Raw genomic sequence first — 20,645 nt, forward strand, 5'->3', positions numbered from 1 at the left:
ATTAATTTATATACCTCAACCGGAACTGAATCAGGACCTGCCGCCTTACCTTTTTCATATGTTAGAGTTGTTCTATTATTTCCTCTCACGTAATTGGAGAGTTGACCCTGTCCCTCCCTTCTGCTGTTAAGATTGGGAGGCCAATATTATTTAGCCAGCCCTTTAGGGCCTCTATATCATGCCTTTCTGGCTCTGCATATAATTCTGAGAAGAGTTTTACCATGCTTTCCTGGATTTCCTCCTCATTGTTAGTAATATCCCCCTCGGGATTTATGACCAACTCTCCAATGTGGTTTCTCTCCCTATCTGCCCTCGCCTTCCAGGCAAATAGAGCTCCGGCTTTTTCTCCATACTCCAAATGTTGCATACAACTTGCCTCCCCTTTTCTCTACTCTTTGTTTCCAGTTTCATTCTATAATTCAATCTAGCTTCATCCAACTGTTTTACTAACTCCTCCCTACAGTGTGTGTCCTGCTGCACCCTTCCATCCAATAACCCAATAGCCTCCAACTTTTTTAATTCAGCTCGCTCCACTTTATTCTTGTATGATACCTGACTTTGCAAGACCCCCCAAGTATAGGCCTTGAAAGTGTCCCAAATAACTCCAATTGGTGCTGAGTGGACATTAGCCTGGAAAAATTCTACAGTTTTTTCCTTCAACAGAGCAGCTACGCCTAAATCTGCTAAAATGGCTCTCTTCAGTGTCCATCTAACATTTTTCCTAACAATGATCTCCCCCAATGTGATACTAACCATATTATGATCCAAAATGTGTCCTGGAATTATGTGCACCTCTTTTATTTTCCCTGCCCACTCTCTGTCTACCAATATATAGTCCAGACGTGAACAATGGTGATACTTTTTGCTATGAAAAGTATAAGCTCTTTTACCTTTCATAAGATGTCTCCAGGAATCAACCATAACCAGCTCTTTTAGCATGTGTTTAAGGGCCTGCCTTGTTTTTGGTGCTTGAGCCTGCACCCCCCTCCTACTTGTAGATCTATCCATTAGCCAAAAGAGTATTAAAATCACCACCTAATACTATAGGAGATGATTCCCCTCCTAATCTTAATTGCATGTCCACTATATACTGGGGGTCGTCGGTATTCGGACCATAAAAACCGGTGCACACAAACTCAGAACCCAAACCTTTTAAGAGTGGCCATAACCCATCTCCCTGAGTCGTCAGTGTTAGAAGTGATCATTTCTACTCCTGACCCTTTCCTGACGATTATAGCAACACCTTTCGAGTTTTCTGATGGGTGCACAATTTAGGGCCCATAATTATCACGGTGGGGTGGTGGGGAGGCTCAAGTATAATTATAGATTGGGCTCCTCTCAATGGCGGTTCAATAGGCTTTATGCCTGATAGTTTGGTGAGGGTTTCTATGGGAGAAAATAAAAAATAAGTCCTCATTAGATAGATTTGATATATTATATATTTTATTTTTAAATATTAAAAAGCCAGAGATCCTCTGGCACAAGCGGCTGCGACACAGTAAAATAAATGGTAGGAAGGGATAATGAAGTTAGAATTATAACCTGGAATGTAAACGGTCTAAGGTGAAAAGAAAGACAAAGGTTGGTAATGAGGTACCTAGAAGAATCAAAAGCCCAAGTCTGTATTATACAAGAAACCCATATAACGGCAGGTGAGAGTAGGGGGCTATATTCCAAACAAAAATGGATAGGGAGCCACGTAGCATCAAAAAGGAACTTTAGTTCTACTTTGTATGCAGTCATTTAGAATTTGTGTATAGTCTTAAATTGGCGGTACACCCACCTGCAAAACCTGCGGTTCCCCTCTCTCATTTAAAGATGGGGGAGCCACAGGGTTTCCACCAGCGGCGTCTCAGCTGGCTCTGCCTGTGGAAGCCCTTCTTGTGGCTTCTCCGCCACAGGCCTGCCAGGCACGCAACAGTCACTCGATTTTCCTACCTGGGACTATTTGTGGGGCATTACTTATGCATGTGAAGAAATCTCACCTGCTTTAGGAGTTTGTTTTTGAAAAAGACAGCATTTCCAGACTAAAGCCAAAACAACATGGTGTCTGCATAGCTGACTCTCTTTTTCTTCATGGTCAGCTTCTGCACCAACGGTTGGTCTGAAGGGAGTGCAATCCCTGCCACGTAGGTGGGGATCTTGAGTAGGGTTAGTGGTCCTCTTCTAGAGAAGCAGAAGTGATAGCCTCACATAGCGGCCAACCCGACAAGATTAAATGATCTTTTTTGTGTGAACATGAGTTAGCGTTTTGCTTACCTTTTTTATGGTCTTTTGTTAAGCATAATTGTAAAGCTTTTTAGGACTATTTTTATATAACAATAAAAAGAAAATTCGTGCCAAACGCTATGTAGTAAAACTGTGATCCTCTGCCACATTTACTTTTATTCTGAAATACTACTCCTAAATGTAAGAAGGAAGTGATTAAAGGCCACTCTGGCCTCAATGAGGCCACCTCTGCGATTTAACCCTAGATACCTAACACTCACATTCTGAGCCAGTTGAAACTTTGCCTGTTTTTTTTCCCAATCCCTGGCTAAATCCCGTTTGCGGATTTCACTCGGGAGTTAGCAATACGACCTACACCCACATGTCAAATATTATTGGGAACTGCATCAGTAATCCGTAGTAACCGTTACAGAAGTCTCAACATATTTTTCACTAACTTGTGAAGTCTTCGTAACAAAAAAAAAACAAAAAACGAGGGGCCCGATTCACAAAAGTAATCTGAGACAAAATCCTAACTTTAGTACTCCTAAATGCCTTCTGTGAATACTGAATGTCGTAAAGTTAGGATTGTGTCTCGATTACTTTTGTGAATCGGGACCTATGTTTTTAACCTTTCTTGTCACTAGTATCTTTATCCTTTGTGAATTTGAATACAACTCAGGTGTTTCCCATTCGCTAGCTGAACGACCGTCCCAAACATATAATTTTGGATTTAGAGGCTGAGATTGAGATGTCCAATGAACTTCTCCTGTGGCAATTCGATCATCAATAGAATGAAGTACCAGAGTCAAGGATGTTATCTCAGATTTACTTGTGTAGACAACTCCAGAGATCTAATGGTTAAGGGAATTTTCAGTGTCACATTTGTGACAGCTTTTTCCATGATCGATGGGGTCATACATCAGGGGGTCTGTTAGTCGTTGATCTCTGGGATCGCAAGAAGGTAAGTACCACATCAGCCTCTTGAATTAGCAGGCTGTTTGTTTGAAGTTACTCTCGTTGTAGGCGAGACTACATACATGCATGCACTGGCTGTTACTGTTTTGCATGAAAACATGTAAATATACATGCGCGCCATTTTCCTCAGTCTTTAAATATTGTAATTATTGATAATGTTAAAAATTGATTATTATGTATGTACTCCTGTGATGTGTCCAAGACTTTCTTCCTTTTCTCTTTTCTTTGTAGAGTGTAGCACGGCAAAAGTTTGCTGTGGACTGGTTACTGGTTCATATCCCTCACAGTTTACATCAAGATGAAAACTATTGTCATACAGGAATTTTTGCCGAAGATAAATATAGGAGGCCGTGGACCAGAGGTAAGCAAGTCACTAGATTTTCAAGAACTCTTTTTTTTTGAGGTGCTTAATGCTTCTGTGTTTTGGAATCACTTAGTAGTTGTCTGTAAGTTTCGATATCAGGTCTCAACTTTTACTTTAAAAGTGATAGAATTAAGTGGCAGACTACATCTGAAGTTACACATGAACGATGGGTATTCGCTGTCGAAACAGTTAGGTTGTACACCATGTTTTGAAGATGTATACTGTACATTGCATGTATAAGGTCATCTTTTGAGCATCAAAGGCTGTAGTTCCATGCACACACTGGAAACATGAGCCTCGCTGATAGTTGCAGACTATGGCTGATGTATGTGAGTGTACACAAAGCCAAGAGCCACATGTTTTGCATTGGTTTATTACTCACCTGCATTAGAACTGGTACAAGGCTGCAAACCGAGTTGGGAGCCAGAGCTTGAATTGTTTGCACCACTGACATGCACCAAGCACACTCCATATTCTATGCTACCAAGTGGTGCCTATACATGGGCTACCATGGACTAAAGAAAATGCAATGGCATTGCATGATGTTCCAGCGTGGTTGACAAAGTACCATCCCACATGCCAAAAAAACTGTGTGCCATCTGTATGCACTAAACATGGACATATGACAGCAGTCCATGTTTGATTTATCTGAAGCTGAATGCTATGAGTTGCCAAGGGGTACACAGAATGCATGGTCATAGCGGTGTGTTATTCCTACCATTGATAGATAAAAAAAAAGGGGTGGCTGGATTGTTTGAATTAGTGTCCGCCACTGGAAATTACTGTAGATCACGTTCCAATGACCATCTCTTTTTGTATCGCCTTTCTACTACAGACAGGCACCACCGTTATGCAATTCACATTTGTTCAATCAAGCAATCAATCAATCAGTCAATCAATCAATTAGTATTTGTGAAGTGCGAATACTCACCTGTGAGGGTCTGGCGCTGGGGGGCTGCAGGTCCGACTGGGAGCTGAGGTTTAGTCAAAGAACCAGGTCTTGAGATCCTTCCTGAAATGGGTCAGCGACGGGGATAGCCTGTGGTGGAGAGGCAGGGTGTTCCAGGTTTTGGCTCTGAGGTAGGAAAAGAATCTTCCTCTGGTCCTGGTCTTGCGGGTCCGAGGGACGGTAGCAAGGCCCAGTTGGGCGTAGTGGAGGTGATGGGTACATGGAATGAGAGGCAGAGGTTCAGGTAAGCAAATTATTTTTTGGGCATATATTAGCTGGTGTACAAACGGTATACTTTATTGTATTTTCTTAAAGAGTAAATAAATGTGACTGGTTTTTAGAATAAGGAGACCAAGTTGTAAAAGTTTTTTATTGCAGAACAAGCGTTCACTGTATATTTAGTGCATCCTAATTGAGCCTAGGGCAGATAATATTGGGGTTCATATAGGAGTAAGGTTACACAAAGGGGAAGTTTTTATGATTGTGTTATAACCCACCTGTCCCTTTTGGTATGAAAGGATGGCTCCCTTTAATCTTGGAATAGTGTAAACACTAACAGCAACCTATAACTGGAGGCTGTGTTTTTGAGCAGGCCTTGTCTCGTGTGATTGGCACACACAGTTCACTTCCACTTGAGGGACATAGACTTCAGACTTGGTAGACATAGACTTTTAATTTTTTTCCAGAGTTTTATATAGCGCGAACTTGACCCAAAGGTATCGGGTATCAGAGCGCTTTACATGAGCATCAGTTGTGTTACATGAGGACACATTCATTTTTGTTAGGCAGGGGGAGTTGAAGTGATTTGCCCAGAATCACACGATGTTGCGCAGCTTTGCTGAGACTCGAACCCAATTCCCCAGATTTGAGGTCGACCGCCCTAGTCGCTAGGCCAACTCCTCTCCCCAAGACTTGGTTCATGAGTGAGACGTCCATACAACACCCTCAAGTGTTCCAGAAGGTAGTGGCTTGAACACCCACACCATGGGCCTTTTATACTGAGTTTTCTGCACTGGTAAGCATGTAGTTATAACTAGAAGGTGCAGGCCTACACAAGAATAACTACTGACAAACATGGGCAAATGAATATCATTTAGCGAAGTGGGAGGGGAAACAGAACTGCTTACAGTTGCAAGACACAGTTGACAGTTATGTCTTTAGTCAGGTACATTCTAGCAGCCACAGGCCTTTTCTCCACACCTTTACATTGCTTGAGCTTAGAATAGAAGGAGTTAACTAAAGCTGATGAAGCTGATGATGCAAGCAGAATAGCAAGCAACAGTGAAGACGGAAGAATCACAGGGCTAACAAAATGGATGCCACCACCAAGATGGCTTCAGCTCATGCTAACAGCAATTATTTTCGATTTCCACACTACATTCAAGCTAGCCTGGCTGATGAGGCGTAATAACCTGAAATCAGTCCCAGGATGCTTTTTTCCTGTCCAGGGAGGACGTGGCTTGGCAGTTCAGGCTGAACTGTTCCAATGAGGAATAGGGTCAAGACTGATTTGCATGTAGCTGGGTCTAAACTGGGGTGGCCTTGGTGAGCAAAAGAACGATGGATTTAACCCAGATCTCTCGACTGGGGATGAATTCATGATTTATTCAGCATTTCGTCCATCATTTGTTTGCATAGCACTTTTTGCCCTAAGTGGGATGGGTATACCCAGACGTGGGTCACTTGCTCACTGTGTCCCAACTTTGGATTGAGCCTTTTTAGGGGCCCACCTTGAAGTACTGGGTATTTTAAGCCCAGCGGTGCAGGGGAACACACCCTATGACTTCGGGGTTCTTCCTGTTTCAGACCTACAGAAACACAGAGTCTTCTGGGTGAAGTCAAAGATCAGTTTATTGGCTGCAGACCAATTACAGGTATCCTAGAAGTACAACAGCGTGTATGTTCTCAAGAGACTGCTGAAAATCACAGAAACGGGCTTCTTCTTAAATACAGAATATCCTGCCTCAGGCATACATTCCTTAGTTTACGATATGGCCATTACATGTATACATTTCAAACGAAAAGGCAGAGTCATGATGACCATCCCACATTCCAGTTAAGCCAGCCCACAATTATTTACACAGCAAGGCTCAGATCCCACATCAGATATCGATAGGCCCCAATAAACATGAGCATCTCCTGTTTGGAAAACAAGCCATAAAGCAGGAACAGTCAGGTGAGAAAGAGATTAGCTGGAGGCTCGTGTAGGATGAAAAGACTTTATGGTGTGTCAAGCCCTGATGCTAATCACAGGTGGCCAGAGGACGGGGAACTCGTGAGACCAGTTTGACCTGGGGCAGCGGAGCCAAGCTGCCCAGGTCACAGAAAAGTCAAAGAGGAGCACATGTGCTCTAAAAGGCCCGTATTTGCCTCATGCAATGCAGCCTATGTGAGGGCAACCATAAGATGGCCACCGATCTAAAATGGAACCCACGTAGTGATGTATAATAACGTATACACAGTGCATTCATAGCTAGAACGTTATACAAAGCACTTGTACATACCGCATTGACCATTCGCGGTTCGCTAATACCGGGATAGACAGGGGTAGGGCCCTGCCTCCTACGCGGTCCCAAATTCTAAAGTACGACAGACCCTCCTTTTGCCCTTACATAGGCAATAACTATACTCATTTCAATCCGAGTCTAGGTCAATATTCATGAAGTCATGGAGATGTTGCTGTAGCATCATCCTATTACTTAGCTCGTCCCTCGATACAGGTTTCCTTATACATAATGTAGCACAGAGGCCACATATCGCAGGAGCACACTGTATGCACACACAGAACAGGAAAAGGATGGCTAAGATCATTCCAATGACCATCAGAACTTTCCAACCCCAGGCAGATATCAGTTCCCAGAACCACCCCACCAGTGACCAATCTCCTTTATCCACGTGTATGGACTCAGATATTTTATGCAGTTTGGAGATGGCTTGATAGACTGTTGGAGCGTTATCCGGTATGAAAATGCAACAACTAGATTGGATAACCTTACATACCCCACCGCGGTCTGCAAGTATGACGTCTAGAACCATGCGGTTCTGCAAAGTCATGAGGCGATCCGCTTGGAGCTCAGCTGTTAAATTACCAAGGGCACCAGCCGTAACATTAACAGTTGATTCAACCACACGAGTCAGTTGTCTCAGGTTCCTACTATTAACCATAGGTCCCCAAAATGGCAGGAAACCCAAAAAGAAGTCTCCCGCTTCCTGACCGGCAGTATCCTCCTTACTAATCACGCCTCTCACAACTCTGGTCTTGTGATAGTCGGAGGCAGCAGTGAATGTTGGCGGTAGCAGATTTGCAATATAACATGTGCCCGAGAAATCAGGGGGCAAGCATGTATATGCTCGGTCATTGCAGATAAAATATGTACCCTTGGCAGCCAAAAACGCAGGGGAAAACTGTGACGGAAAAGTGTACGTTTCAGTACAGTCACTTCTTCCCAGTTGAGCTCTAGGATTCTGACCATTACCTTGTAAACAGAACCGACCTATGTGGGGTACGACCCAGATTGGGGATGAGATTTTTCGCTGTCTTTCACCCAGACTAATACTATACCCCGTTGCGTTCCACCCTACATAAGCTCTCAACTCTTCTTTGGGAATAGATGAGTATGCATCGATATCTCTGCTCATATCGGCAACTCCTTTCATTAAAGCTTTGTTATTGGTGCTAGGTCTGAGGGAACGCGGTTGTCGCGGGGAGTAGGCATCTAGGGCAAAGAGAAACATGGTCTGGAACGCCCATGACGATCCATTGCAACTAAACGGCAGCACTAGATAGGGAATACCCTTGTTAATGGTATGTGGCATTAAACCACACACCCAGCAATTGGTTGTATTCATGACTAGCTGGTGCTGGTGCAGGAGCTGAATAAACGAGTTGTTTACAAATTCTGATCGTCTGGCTTGTTCATGTTCAGGCAGAGGGTGAAAAGAGTGTGAGGAGACAGTAGAAGGAGGTATAGGCTGTACAGTGGGCGTAATGGGCTCTTGAGAGAAGAAGAATACAAATCCTACAGTAAACACTACCATACTACATAGTATAAACAGGCATAAAAACATAAAACGTTTGCTTTTCATTATTTTACATATTCTTGCTTTAAAGTTCATTTCCTCAGCGGGTCTCTCCATCTTAAAAAACTCCATCCTCTAATCGTGCCGCTCGCGGCGGGTGAGTTTCTTCTGCTAAGGAGTACGCCTGTCAGTCCAGGGAACGCCCTAGACCAACCAGAACCGTTGACCTAACGTCTCCGGCCTGTACCCCAAAGTCTTGGCACCGCGACCCTGCGGCTGAACCCGGATGGTGGTTCGAAAAACAAAAATCAAGAAAGTCCTTCAGATGGGAGAGCTATGGTATCAAAAACAAAAAGGTGAGGAAAAGAATATTTATTTGTCCATAGGCCTTGGTCTCAGATTGTAGTGGAGACGGCCAGGTACTGTTTGATCTTGAAACAAGAGTTCAGGCTCGGTAGTGTCCAATCGAATTGACGGTGGCACAGCTTCTTGCAAAATATCGTCACTTTCCTGTGCTGAATTTGTGCCTTTTATGCGTGCATCACTGAACGGCACAAAACGAGGTACAGTGTCTGTTTCAGAGTCTGCGATACCCTCCTGGACCCACTGGTCATACGGCAGAGGCAAAGGTATCCTCTTCACGTGGGTGCCGTGGATCCAGTTCTTTTTCCCCTTCACTCGAACGGCTGATCTTGTGGATAGGAGCACGAGATGAGGGCCGATCCAACGAGGCTCATCATTGCTCTTGCGCTGAAAATTTTTCACCAAGACCCACGTGCCAGGGTCGATAGGGTGTCCTGGAGCCTCAGAGGCCTGGGGAAGAGTATTGTGCACCTGTTGATGGAAAACATGTAATTTAGCCGTCAATTCATACAAGTAATCAAGCAGTACTGGATGTTCGATTTCACTGAATTTCGTCGGTCTTGGCACACCCCATACATTGGCCGGGCGGCCAAAAACGACCTCGTAGGGACTAAGTCCCACTCGTGAATGCACAGTCATTCTGGTGGACAGGAGTGCTAGAGGCAGAGCGTCAGGCCATTTAAGACCTGAGCTCGCTTGGATTTTGGCCAGTTTGAGTTTTAGAGCGCCGTTGTAGCGCTCTACTAATCCAGCTGATTGGGGGTGATTTGCAGCGTGAAATTTCTGCTGTATACCTAGTCCCTCACACACATTCTTCATCACTTTACCCACAAACTCACTTCCATTATCACTCCACACCATTCTTGGCATTCCAAACCTAGGGAAAAATTCTTTCACAAGGGCTTTGGCTGTGGATAGAGCAGTATTATCCTTTAGGGGATAGGCCTCAATCCATTTTGAAAAAGCGCAAACAACCACCAATACATATTTCAGGTTGTTGCACCTTTCCATGTGAATAAAATCTAGCTGCAAAACTTCAAATGGATATGATGGAGGCGCAAAATGACCAGCTGGAGTTGGGGTTCCCCTACCAGGGTTGTACTTCAAGCATACCATACAATTCTTGACCACATTCTCTGCACACTTAGGAATTCCAGCATTCTGCCATACTGGAGCCAACAACTTACAGATTCCTTTCGTACTGATATGTGCCATTCCATGTGCCATAGTAACCACTGGAAGCACATATGCATCAGGTAACAACCATCGCCTATGTTCTGACAAATCAATCCAACAACCATTCTCATCCAACTTACCCATACTTTCTCTCCATTTGCTCAACTCTTTCTCTGTGGCTTCAGCTTGAAGGGACTTTACACTCTCTATTGTGTTTTCACACATTCCAACATCACCAACCCATCTTGCAGGGCCTGCAACATACATTCGAGTCTTTACATCTTTTGCTGTTTCTTTCGCGACTTCATCAGCAAACGCATTACCACGACCAACATCATCAGTGATTTTCTTGTGCGCACTGCATTTCATAATCGCAACTTGCAACGGTAGGGTCAGTGACTCAAGGAGATCATTCACCAACTTGCCATTTTGAATCTTAGCTCCATGCGAAGTCAGGAACCCACGTTCCTTCCATAATCGCCCAAAACTGTGGGCCACGCCAAAGGCGTACTGGCTGTCCGTATATATGTTCACTCTCATTCCTTCAGACAACACGCATGCTCTCGTAAGGGCAATCAATTCTGCTGCTTGAGCCGAATTTTGTGGCACACGTGCAGTTTCCACAATCGTGTGCAAAGTAGTAATAGCATATGCAGCAGTTGTATCACCATTCGGGAGCTTGAAACACGAACCATCCACCCATAAGGTACCATCACACTCAGTCAGGGGAGTATCTTTGAGATCTACTCTCCCTTTCGTCTCTTCTTCTGTTCTGAACAGACAATCATGTTGCTCAATCTCATCTAGATCTGCTGGAATTGGCAATAATGTAGCTGGATTCAACGTGTTGCATCTCTTTATGTGTATGTGATTTGCTAACAGTGTCAGCTCATATCCAGATAATCGCGCACTAGTTAAGTGCTGCGTCTTGGTCCTGTTTAACAATGTGTCCACAGCATGTGGAACCATAACAATCAATGTATTATCCATTACTAGGCCAGCAGACTGTCGGATAGACATAGCTGCGGCAGCTGTGGCTCTCATACAACTTGGCAATGCCCTCGCTACAGGGTCCAAGGTTGATGAAAAATATGCGCATGGACGCGGTCTGTCGCCAAAAGGCTGTGTTAACACTGATAACGCGCAACCATCTTTCTCGTGAACATACAATGTAAAAGGCTTGCTGTAGTCAGGGGTACCCAACACAGGAGCTGAACACAATGCATTACGCAATTCCAAAAAACTTTTCTGACACTCTTCAGACCATGGGATAGGATTCGGTGTGTCTTTGTATGTTAATGCTAACAAAGGTTTTGCCAACAAGGAAAAATTAGGAATCCAATGCCTACAGTATGAAGTAATGCCCAAGAAAGCACGCACTTCTCTCTGTGTTCTTGGCACACTCAACTGTGCAATGGCTTGAATTCTTTCTGGGGTCAGTTTCCTTCCCTCCTTCGATAAGAGATGACCTAAGTAGGTCACTTCTTGTCGACAATATTGCAATTTTGAGAGAGACACTTTGTGATGAAAGGCAGACAAATGACGCAACAATGACAATGTAGCTTCTTTGCAAATCTTTTCAGTATCTGCGGCGATTAGTAAATCGTCAACGTACTGAATGAGGATAGCACCACTAGGTAAAACCAGTGCATCAAGATGCGCTTTCAAAGCTTGGCTGTATATTGATGGACTTTCACAGTAGCCCTGGGGAGCGCGTTTAAAGCGGAAGCTTCGGCCTCCCAAACTGAAGCCAAAAATGTCTCTGCTCTTCTCTGCAATTGGGATGCTAAAGAAAGCGTTCTTCAGATCGATCACTGAGAACCATGCAGCGGAGGCTGGAATCATGGTTAACAGGGCAGTTATATCAGGGACAACTGGAAACTGTGGCACAACAATCTTATTAACCTCTCTTAGATCAATCACAAATCTGTAAACAGGTGGCTGTGAAGGGTCCGTTCTTTTTAAGACAGGTAAAACCGGACTATTGCAAACGTTGCCTCTTGTCTCTTCAATCACACCCTTTTTAATCAAATCGCTGACAATTTCTAACAACGCTTTCTGACCTTCATTGGAGATCTTATACTGGGGAATACGTGGCAATCTGACATTGGCCTTTAAAGTTACCACATATGGCGGTATTTCCAAGAGACCCACATCATTGGGACCAGTAGCCCAAAGGACATCCGGAAGGGATGACAATTCAGGTGGCATTGCATTTTTAGACAAATACATTGGGGAAATCACTTTCTTACCTAATGTAAGTTGTACTCCTGAGGGAGAACAATACAGCGTGGCGTGCAATCTTTTTAGCAAATCTAATCCTAGCAAATTCTCACCACAACCTGTTGTTAGGATGAGGGGTGCTTTTAGCTCACAAGGTCCAACAGAAAGAGACATAGGACTAGAAATCGGGTTCCTAACTGGGGTGCTAGAAAAACCTACTGAAACATTCATTTCGCCAGACAAAGGCGCGCCAGGGAGTTTTGAATGCATGATTGAACTCTTTGCAGCACCAGTATCCAGCAGAAAGGGCTCCGTTACATTTGCTGTAGTCACTTTAACATAAGGTCCGCTCTGATCCACTGGCACTGAAACAACTCCCTCTCTCTGTCTATGGCTGTCCTAGTAATCATTATCTTCTACATTGTCGTCTTCTGCATAATAATCATTATTGTAGTACTGAGCTGTATTACCAGTCGCGTTGGCCTGCTGATCAAAGCTATTTATGGTATTTTGAGGCGGAAGAGGACGCGCGTTCTGGGGAACATTTCCACGCCCTCTGCCTCTAGGAGCTTGCTGACCACCTCTACCTCTTGCGCCATACGCATTACTGTTACGCTGCATTAATTTAGGACAACTATACTTGAAATGACCTTCCTCTTTGCAATATGAACATTGATTGGGACCTATAGGGATACGTGGTTGATAATACCCATTCATTTGCTGATTATTCTGAAATTGTTGGGGTTGGTGATAGACACCTTGTGTTTGCCTATAATTATTCTGTCCTCCACGTGGCGGGTAGGCCTGCTGTAAAAGGACCTTTGTTTTCAGTTCTTTCGTTTTTTTATCTGTTCTATCTTTTTCGTCTTTATCTCTATTTTCATAATACTGTGCAGTAGCCAGTATTTGCGCTGAAGAGGAAACAGCCCAAGAACTTTCTGAATCTTTTAATTTCTTACATAGCTCAGGAAGTAGATTCTGCACAAACTTATCAACAAATAACCGTTGGCCACCTTCAGTGCTCATGTCTTGACCACTGTGGTCGATAAACGTTTCTTCAAACCTGGTGAAGAAATCGGACACTGTCTCATCTTTCTTCTGCTTGCATGCAGATAGTTTGTCCCAATTTACGCGCATCGCGGGCATTATGGTCTTCATGTATGTAATAATTCGACCAGGGAGTTCTGCCACTAAAGGGTCAGGCTTTGCGCCACCAACTTGTCTAGCGTCTGCAGCAACGATATTAGCCCATGTACCCCCTAGTTCTGCAGCATGATCCGTATTACGGATGGATCCCCACAAAGGCTGTGGAACAACATTCCCAAATAACATATCTATGTCAGCCAGATTCATGACGCACGATTCTGCAGTTTGGGATACCTCCTTATAATACCCTGTAGGGTTTTTACGGGGGTCAGGCAATGTCTGCTTAAGCGATAACACCTCAGATCGCTTCCATGGGACATGCACCCAAACACACTGAAAATGAGCTAAGACAGGTGGAACAGCATTTGGATCAGCAGGTCTCCAAACTGGGAGAACCTCACGCATCGGATATTGGCGCGATTTTACCTTCTTCCCCACAGGGAAATCCTGCTCAAACAATGATTGCTGACAATCCCCATTTCTGAGGGACAGTAAAGTCGCAACTGCTTTATCTACCTTGGGGCCCACAATTATACCTGTTTCAAAATCAAATCGCACTCGACACAATTCCTGTGGGTTTGGGTTTGGGTTTGCACCATTATCCTCCAATTGCTCACAGAGGAATTCACACATCTTATCAAAGACATACCTCTGTTTTGGGGCATCCCATTGGTGAAAAACGTTAACGACTGATTCCACATCATAGAGTGAAGGGAAACCAATCCACCTACGCGCCAGATGATCTAACACCTCTTTCTCGTCGGGACCAGGCAGCTGACTGCGCAATTGCTTACGCTGTAAGGCAGGAGTCGCACTAGATGACCCAAAGAGAGGCGACATTAAACTAGTAACTACATTAGCTAGTCGTTGTCGTGCTGAAGGAGAAGTTGAGGCGAAAACGGGGGGATAGACAGAGGGAAGAAAAACAGATTCAGATACAGGTACCTGAGTAGTGTAAGAAGGAGCGCCAGGGGAAGCCGCTGGCGTGCTAGGCAAAGTCGCAGGAAGCGAGGGGGTAACAGGTAACAAGACTGGCGGCCCTTGAGAGGGCTGCACTATTGGTGTAGGAGCGAGCTGAGGAGGAGCTGGCGGCTGTGGGAAGGCTTGCGGCATATTTACTGGAGGCTGCGCATTTTCAAGCTGTGGAGGCGCGGTAGCATTTTGCGCATACGGGGGTGGCGAACTTAGCAAATGGGACATTAGGGAATCTTTTTCTTTCTCTTTTGTCTCATCTTGCACAGGGGTGACAAAACAGGGTAACATTTATCAATCCCTAGTTTGCGCTGTCTGTGCAATTGCTCATTCATTTGTTCCTCCTCATTATCTTTAAATTGCACAGCTGCTTGCATCATTGACATACCTCTTTCTTTCTTATTCTTTTTCGCTAGCTTAATTTCCTTCTGTTTGGCTTCCTTTCGCCATAGGCGGAAAGAATCAAACATCGCCGGCCGGGCTTTCTTTTTAAACAATTTAACTTCCAAATTATCTAAGATATCTGTATCGAAACTACCATTTTGGGGCCATTTTAAAACACCGTCCTTTCTGGTGTATCGGATCCATACTTCATTATATGCAATGGGGCCCACGCCATGTTTTACATAAAGCTCATAAGTAGGAGTTCCAATTGGAGGAACCGGACATGAATCCTCTAACTGGAAATCCCTTCCACAACCCAAACAAAACAATCTACAAAATACACTAGAACCAGGCATCTTCGCTCACTAGTCTAGTTTCAAACGTCAAAGGATTATCGAATACGATAGTCTCGTGAATACACGAGTCCTCTGGCTTTGGGACTTGCAAGCACCAAATCAAAATGATCCCGAAGGATACCAAATTCAAACTAGGAGACGCTCCACTTATACTTAACTGAATATTGATGATCGATGGCGTCACCAGAAGACTCTCTCGATTGTTTCGCTCTACCAAAATCGTCAAGGGTCCAAAACAGGGCGATTAATCAGGGCAGCAGTCCTTCGTAGCCGTCGGGATGCGGAGAACCTCGCAGAAAAGACTTTCGGACCACGTCGACATGCAGGGGTCGATGAAGTGGCGGCCTTCCTCCAGAATTTCCACACGAAGCTCCTCACGAACCTCTGGCTTGGACCGGTACCGCTGAAATCGCGCCGAGTTGGGCGCCAACTGAAGTACTGGATATTTTAAGCCCAGCGGTGCAGGGGAACACACCCTATGACTTCGGGGTTCTTCCTGTTTCAGACCTACAGAAACACAGAGTCTTCTGGGTGAAGTCAAAGATCAGTTTATTGGCTGCAGACCAATTACAGGTATCCTAGAAGTACAACAGCGTGTATGTTCTCAGGAGACTGCTGAAAATCACAGAAACGGGCTTCTTCTTAAATACAGAATATCCTGCCTCAGGCATACATTCCTTAGTTTACGATATGGCCATTACATGTATACATTTCAAACGAAAAGGCAGAGTCATGATGACCATCCCACATTCCAGTTAAGCCAGCCCACAATTATTTACACAGCAAGGCTCAGATCCCACATCAGATATCGATAGGCCCCAATAAACATGAGCATCTCCTGTTTGGAAAACAGGCCATAAAGCAGGAACAGTCAGGTGAGAAAGAGATTAGCTGGAGGCTCGTGTAGGATGAAAAGACTTTATGGTGTGTCAAGCCCTGATGCTAATCACAGGTGGCCAGAGGACGGGGAACTCGTGAGACCAGTTTGACCTGGGGCAGCGGAGCCAAGCTGCCCAGGTCACAGAAAAGTCAAAGAGGAGCACATGTGCTCTAAAAGGCCCGTATTTGCCTCATGCAATGCAGCCTATGTGAGGGCAACCATAAGATGGCCACCGATCTAAAATGGAACCCACGTAGTGATATATAATAACGTATACACAGTGCATTCATAGCTAGAACGTTATACAAAGCACTTGTACATACCGCATTGACCATTCGCGGTTCGCTATTACCGGGATAGACAGGGGTAGGGCCCTGCCTCCTACGCGGTCCCACATTCTAAAGTACGACAACCTGTGCAAGGGTTCACCCTTATCTGTCCACAGGTCCTTAGACCAACAAAATAGAGATTGGCACGGAAGCTGGAAGATCAAATAACAAGTTTATTCACTCATGAGTGAGAACACGTCCATACAACACCGCCAAGTGTTTGTCAAGAATTCCTGTCATGCGAGGGGAGGAAAATGGTAACCAGCGAAAACGGACTACATCTCCCAGGATGCTTATCGGTTGAGAGGTTATGTAAACAGGAGAGCTGTTACATAACTCAAGGAAAACACGCCCTTATGTAAACAGGAGAGCTGTTACATAACTCAAGGAAAACACGCCCTTATGTAAACAGGAGAGCTGTTACATAACTCAAGGAAAACACGCCCTATAAAGGGAGGAACCGGGAAGTACAACGCTGTCGGATATTGTGTTTACACCGACGTACCTGCTTAGTGAAGAGCAGTGTTCCGGAGTGGTGCTCCAGTAAGGCAAGAACGGAGGTAGGTCGAGTCGTTACTCCCTGGGCCGTGTCTTGCCCCATCGTCACCTGTGAAGGACCCGGAAGCTCTACCGGATAACCATTGAGCTTCGCTTTTTGACTCGGCTGAGTCAAAGCGCAGTGGCGCTTTTGCTGGTTGGAGTCGTAACTCCCAGCCCGACCAGAGATACAGGGACTGCCAGCTGTAACGCACACCAGGAGGTGTTTGCCACGTTACAGACTCGGAAGTCCACAGGATCGATCGAGCGGCTGCTCTCGGTTCAGTCTTCTTTGCTTGTGATTGGGGTATCGGTGACGCATCACCAGGAGGTGACTCCGCGTCCCGGTGCAGTCTGAGGAAGAGGTTGAGCGGCTGCTCCCTTCAGGTAGAGACCCCGGCTGGGTGTTTCTCTGACTCCTCGATTCTCCCCAACACTCTTCGTGCCCCTCACAGCCTACCGATTGGCATTGTCGGCCATTTCATTTCTGCCCTCTGTTGGCATACGCCGGGATCGGCGTATATGCAGAGGACGGTTAGGACTGTGGGCTGGTAACGTACTTAGCCTGGAGGATTCCAGTGACTATAACCTTTGTTTATTCCTTGTATTATTTTTGCCTTCATTAAAATAACTAAACCTTCACAAGTGGTTGCGTTCTCATTATCGTGTCTGTTAAACGATCCTGAGACGTTCAGGGCGTTACAAAATATCCGACCTTAATAACACTAACTGTCTCCCGGTCGATAACAGACATGGCAACACTTGATGATGTGCTGGCTGCTTTAGCGACCGTGCAAATTGAATTGGCTGCCTCCAGGCAAGAAACAGCCGATGTAAAAGCCAGACTGGATGCTATCCAATTGGACCCGCTCACGCCCAGCACCTCCCTCACGAACCAGACCCCTGCGGTAGTAGTGGAAATGCCGGTAGCCGTCCCCTTGGCAACACCAGAGAGGTACAGTGGGGATCCTAACACAGTGCAGGTATTCCTCACACAAGTGGCGCTACATTTATCGTGCAAACCAAGGGCGTTCCCCACGAGTCAGGCTCGTGTGGCTTTCCTTATATCCTATTTGGCTGGAAACGCGGCACAATGGGCCGTACCTCTGGTGAGCAGGGACGACCCCATCTTATGTGATTGGGGTGCTTTTCGCGAGGAATTCCTGAAGGTCTTCGGCAGAAGGGCTGACTCGTACACGGCGGACCGTGAAATGCTTGAGTTGAGACAGGGATCCAACGACCTGGTGCAGTATCTCAACGCGTTCCGAAGGCTGGTTGCGGAAACCAAGTGGCCTGTTGCTAAACAGACGGCGCTCTTCCATCACGGGCTGTGCGATGAGCTCAAGGACGCCGTGGCTCATATTGACCCACAACCCAAGACATGTGAGGGCCTTATCAACCTGGTATTACGGCTGGAACATAGGCTAAGTGAAAGAAAGGGGGATCATGTGAGAAAAGGAAAATCCCTTCCATCCTATGTGACAGTGGGAAGTCCTGAAACTTCCACCGCATCCAAGGGAGAACCCATGGACATCGGAGCAATACGAGCGAGCCTCACAGCCACGGAGAAAGAGTCACGCCGTAAACAAGGATTGTGCCTATATTGTGGCAAAAAAGGCCACTACGTACGGGAATGCCCTGCCAAACCGAAGACGTCACGTTATCGGGCCAACCGGTCGGTAACAGCCGTGGTGGACGTACCGGCGGAAAACTAGAGGACTCCCAGACCAAAGAAGGGGCATCTCGGAGTCACTCATCCATCCCTTCACTTTCCAACTCGGTCACTAAGGGACAACGACACCTGTTTCTCACGGTGCACGTGGGAGTGCATGACCAGTGGATACCCGTTGTGGCCATGGTGGATTCAGGGGCCACTGGCATGTTTATGGACCACAACGAGGCATGCAGGCTAGGGCTAGTGCTTCTTCCCAAAGCTGTACCCGAAGACGTCTATGCTGTAGACGGAAGGCGATTGGTGACGGGGCCCATCGGGCAGCACACGGGGGTCCTTCCGATGAGATGTGGGAGGAACCATTTGGAACAAATCGATTTCAACATCATCCGAGCGCCCCAATACGGCGTCATATTGGGATTGCCGTGGCTACAGAAACACAACCCCTCTGTGGATTGGCCAACACATCGCATCGAACTGACGTCACCGTATTGCATCCTGCATTGTGGAATAAGAACGGAATCCCTTGACGCAGATGAGAGCGGGAGTCAGACGGTGGCTACAGCGGCAGAAAAAGATGTGGCTCTCCCCCAGGCTTATCACAGTTTTGAGGATGTTTTTGATGAGGTGAAGGCGGAAGTGCTACCACCACATAGACAGTTTGACTGCCAGATCGACCTGGTGCCAGGGGCCAGCGTTCCCAGCGGCAGGCTGTATGCCCTGACGGAGCCTGAAAACGTGCATCTCCGGGAGTACCTGGATAAACTCCTCAAGCTAGGATTCATCCGCCCGTCCAAGTCTCCGGCCGCCTCGCCACTCTTCTTCATCCCGAAGGCTAATGGGGAGCTGAGAGCCTGTGTGGACTTTAGGGCATTGAATGCGATAACCGTAAAGAATCGGTACCCCTTGCCTCTCATCAGTGTACTTCTGGAACAGGTCAAGAAAGCTCGTATCTACACCAAGTTGGATTTGAAAGGGGCATACCATCTGGTGCGCATGAGGGACGGAGACGAGTGGAAGACCGCCTTTAAGACCAGGTTCGGCCTTTTTGAGTACCTCGTCATGCCGTTCGGTCTGTGCAACGCCCCGGCAGCCTTTCAGTACTTTTTGAATGAGGTATTCAGAGAGGAGTTGGATATCTACGTGGTCGTATATATCGACGACATCCTCATCTATTCGTCCAGTGTGGAGGAGCACGTACACCACGTCAAAGCTGTGCTCCAAAAGCTGAGGGAAAACATGCTGTTTTGTAAACTCAGCAAGTGTGACTTCCACGTCACATCCGTGGAATTCCTCGGAGTGATGCTGAGTCCAGAGGGACAGGAGATGGCAGAACGAAAGATCAAGGCGGTGAAAGAATGGCCGGTGCCCCAAAGCGTGAAGGACGTCCAAAGTTTCATTGGCTTCGCCAACTTTTACAGGCGGTTTATAGATGGATTTTCAGGATTGGTGGCGGCAATCACACAGCTACTGAGGAAGTCCAAGTAGTTTGTCTGGTCCCCTGAAGCGAACAAAGCCTTTGAGGCCCTGAAAAGCGCCTTTGGTAAGGCGCCGGTGTTGGCTCACCCCGATCCGGATCTCCCCTACGTGGTGGAAGCGGACGCATCGGATGTGGCGTTGGGGGCTATCTTGTCCCAACGCAACCACGACACAGGGGTGCTTCATCCCGTTGCGTACATGTCCCGCAAACTCAACGACGCCGAACGCAACTACCATATTGCGGAGAAGGAGCTTCTCGCAATCAAGGACGCCTTCACCGAATGGAGGCATTGGTTGATGGGGGCAAGGCATCTGGTATCGGTGTACACGGACCATCGGAACCTACAGTTCATGACGGCCACAAGACACCTTTCTCCCAGACAGCTGCGGTGGATGATCTTCTTTGCGGGGTTCAACTTCCGCATCACATATCGGCCGGGGACGGAAAACCGGAAGGCGGACGCCCTGTCTCGTCAATCTGCAGTTAAGGAACCTTTGCCTGCGACCGAGCATTCCATCATTTCCCCGAGGATGGTATTGGGGGTTATCCAACCGGATACTTTCCTGAGGGGAATAAAGAGAGGGATCAGGTCATTCGCATGGCGGAGG

At 46.2% G+C, this 20,645-nt stretch overlaps 1 protein-coding gene across 1 annotated transcript in view; it reads left to right on the forward strand.

Moving 5' to 3' along the window:
* Positions 1 to 20,645, forward strand: part of SHOC1 (shortage in chiasmata 1) — a 1,571,389-nt gene that overhangs the window by 6,118 nt on the left and 1,544,626 nt on the right. The window contains exons 2-3 of the mRNA XM_085643056.1: positions 3,103 to 3,172; positions 3,418 to 3,547. Of these exons, the coding sequence (XP_085499182.1) occupies positions 3,103 to 3,172; positions 3,418 to 3,547 (200 nt within the window). The remainder of the gene's footprint in view (positions 1 to 3,102; positions 3,173 to 3,417; positions 3,548 to 20,645) is intronic.

This window comes from Triturus cristatus, chromosome 2_2 (assembly GCF_964204655.1).
Source record: "Triturus cristatus chromosome 2_2, aTriCri1.1, whole genome shotgun sequence".
In the NCBI taxonomy this organism is placed as follows: domain Eukaryota; kingdom Metazoa; phylum Chordata; class Amphibia; order Caudata; family Salamandridae; genus Triturus; species Triturus cristatus.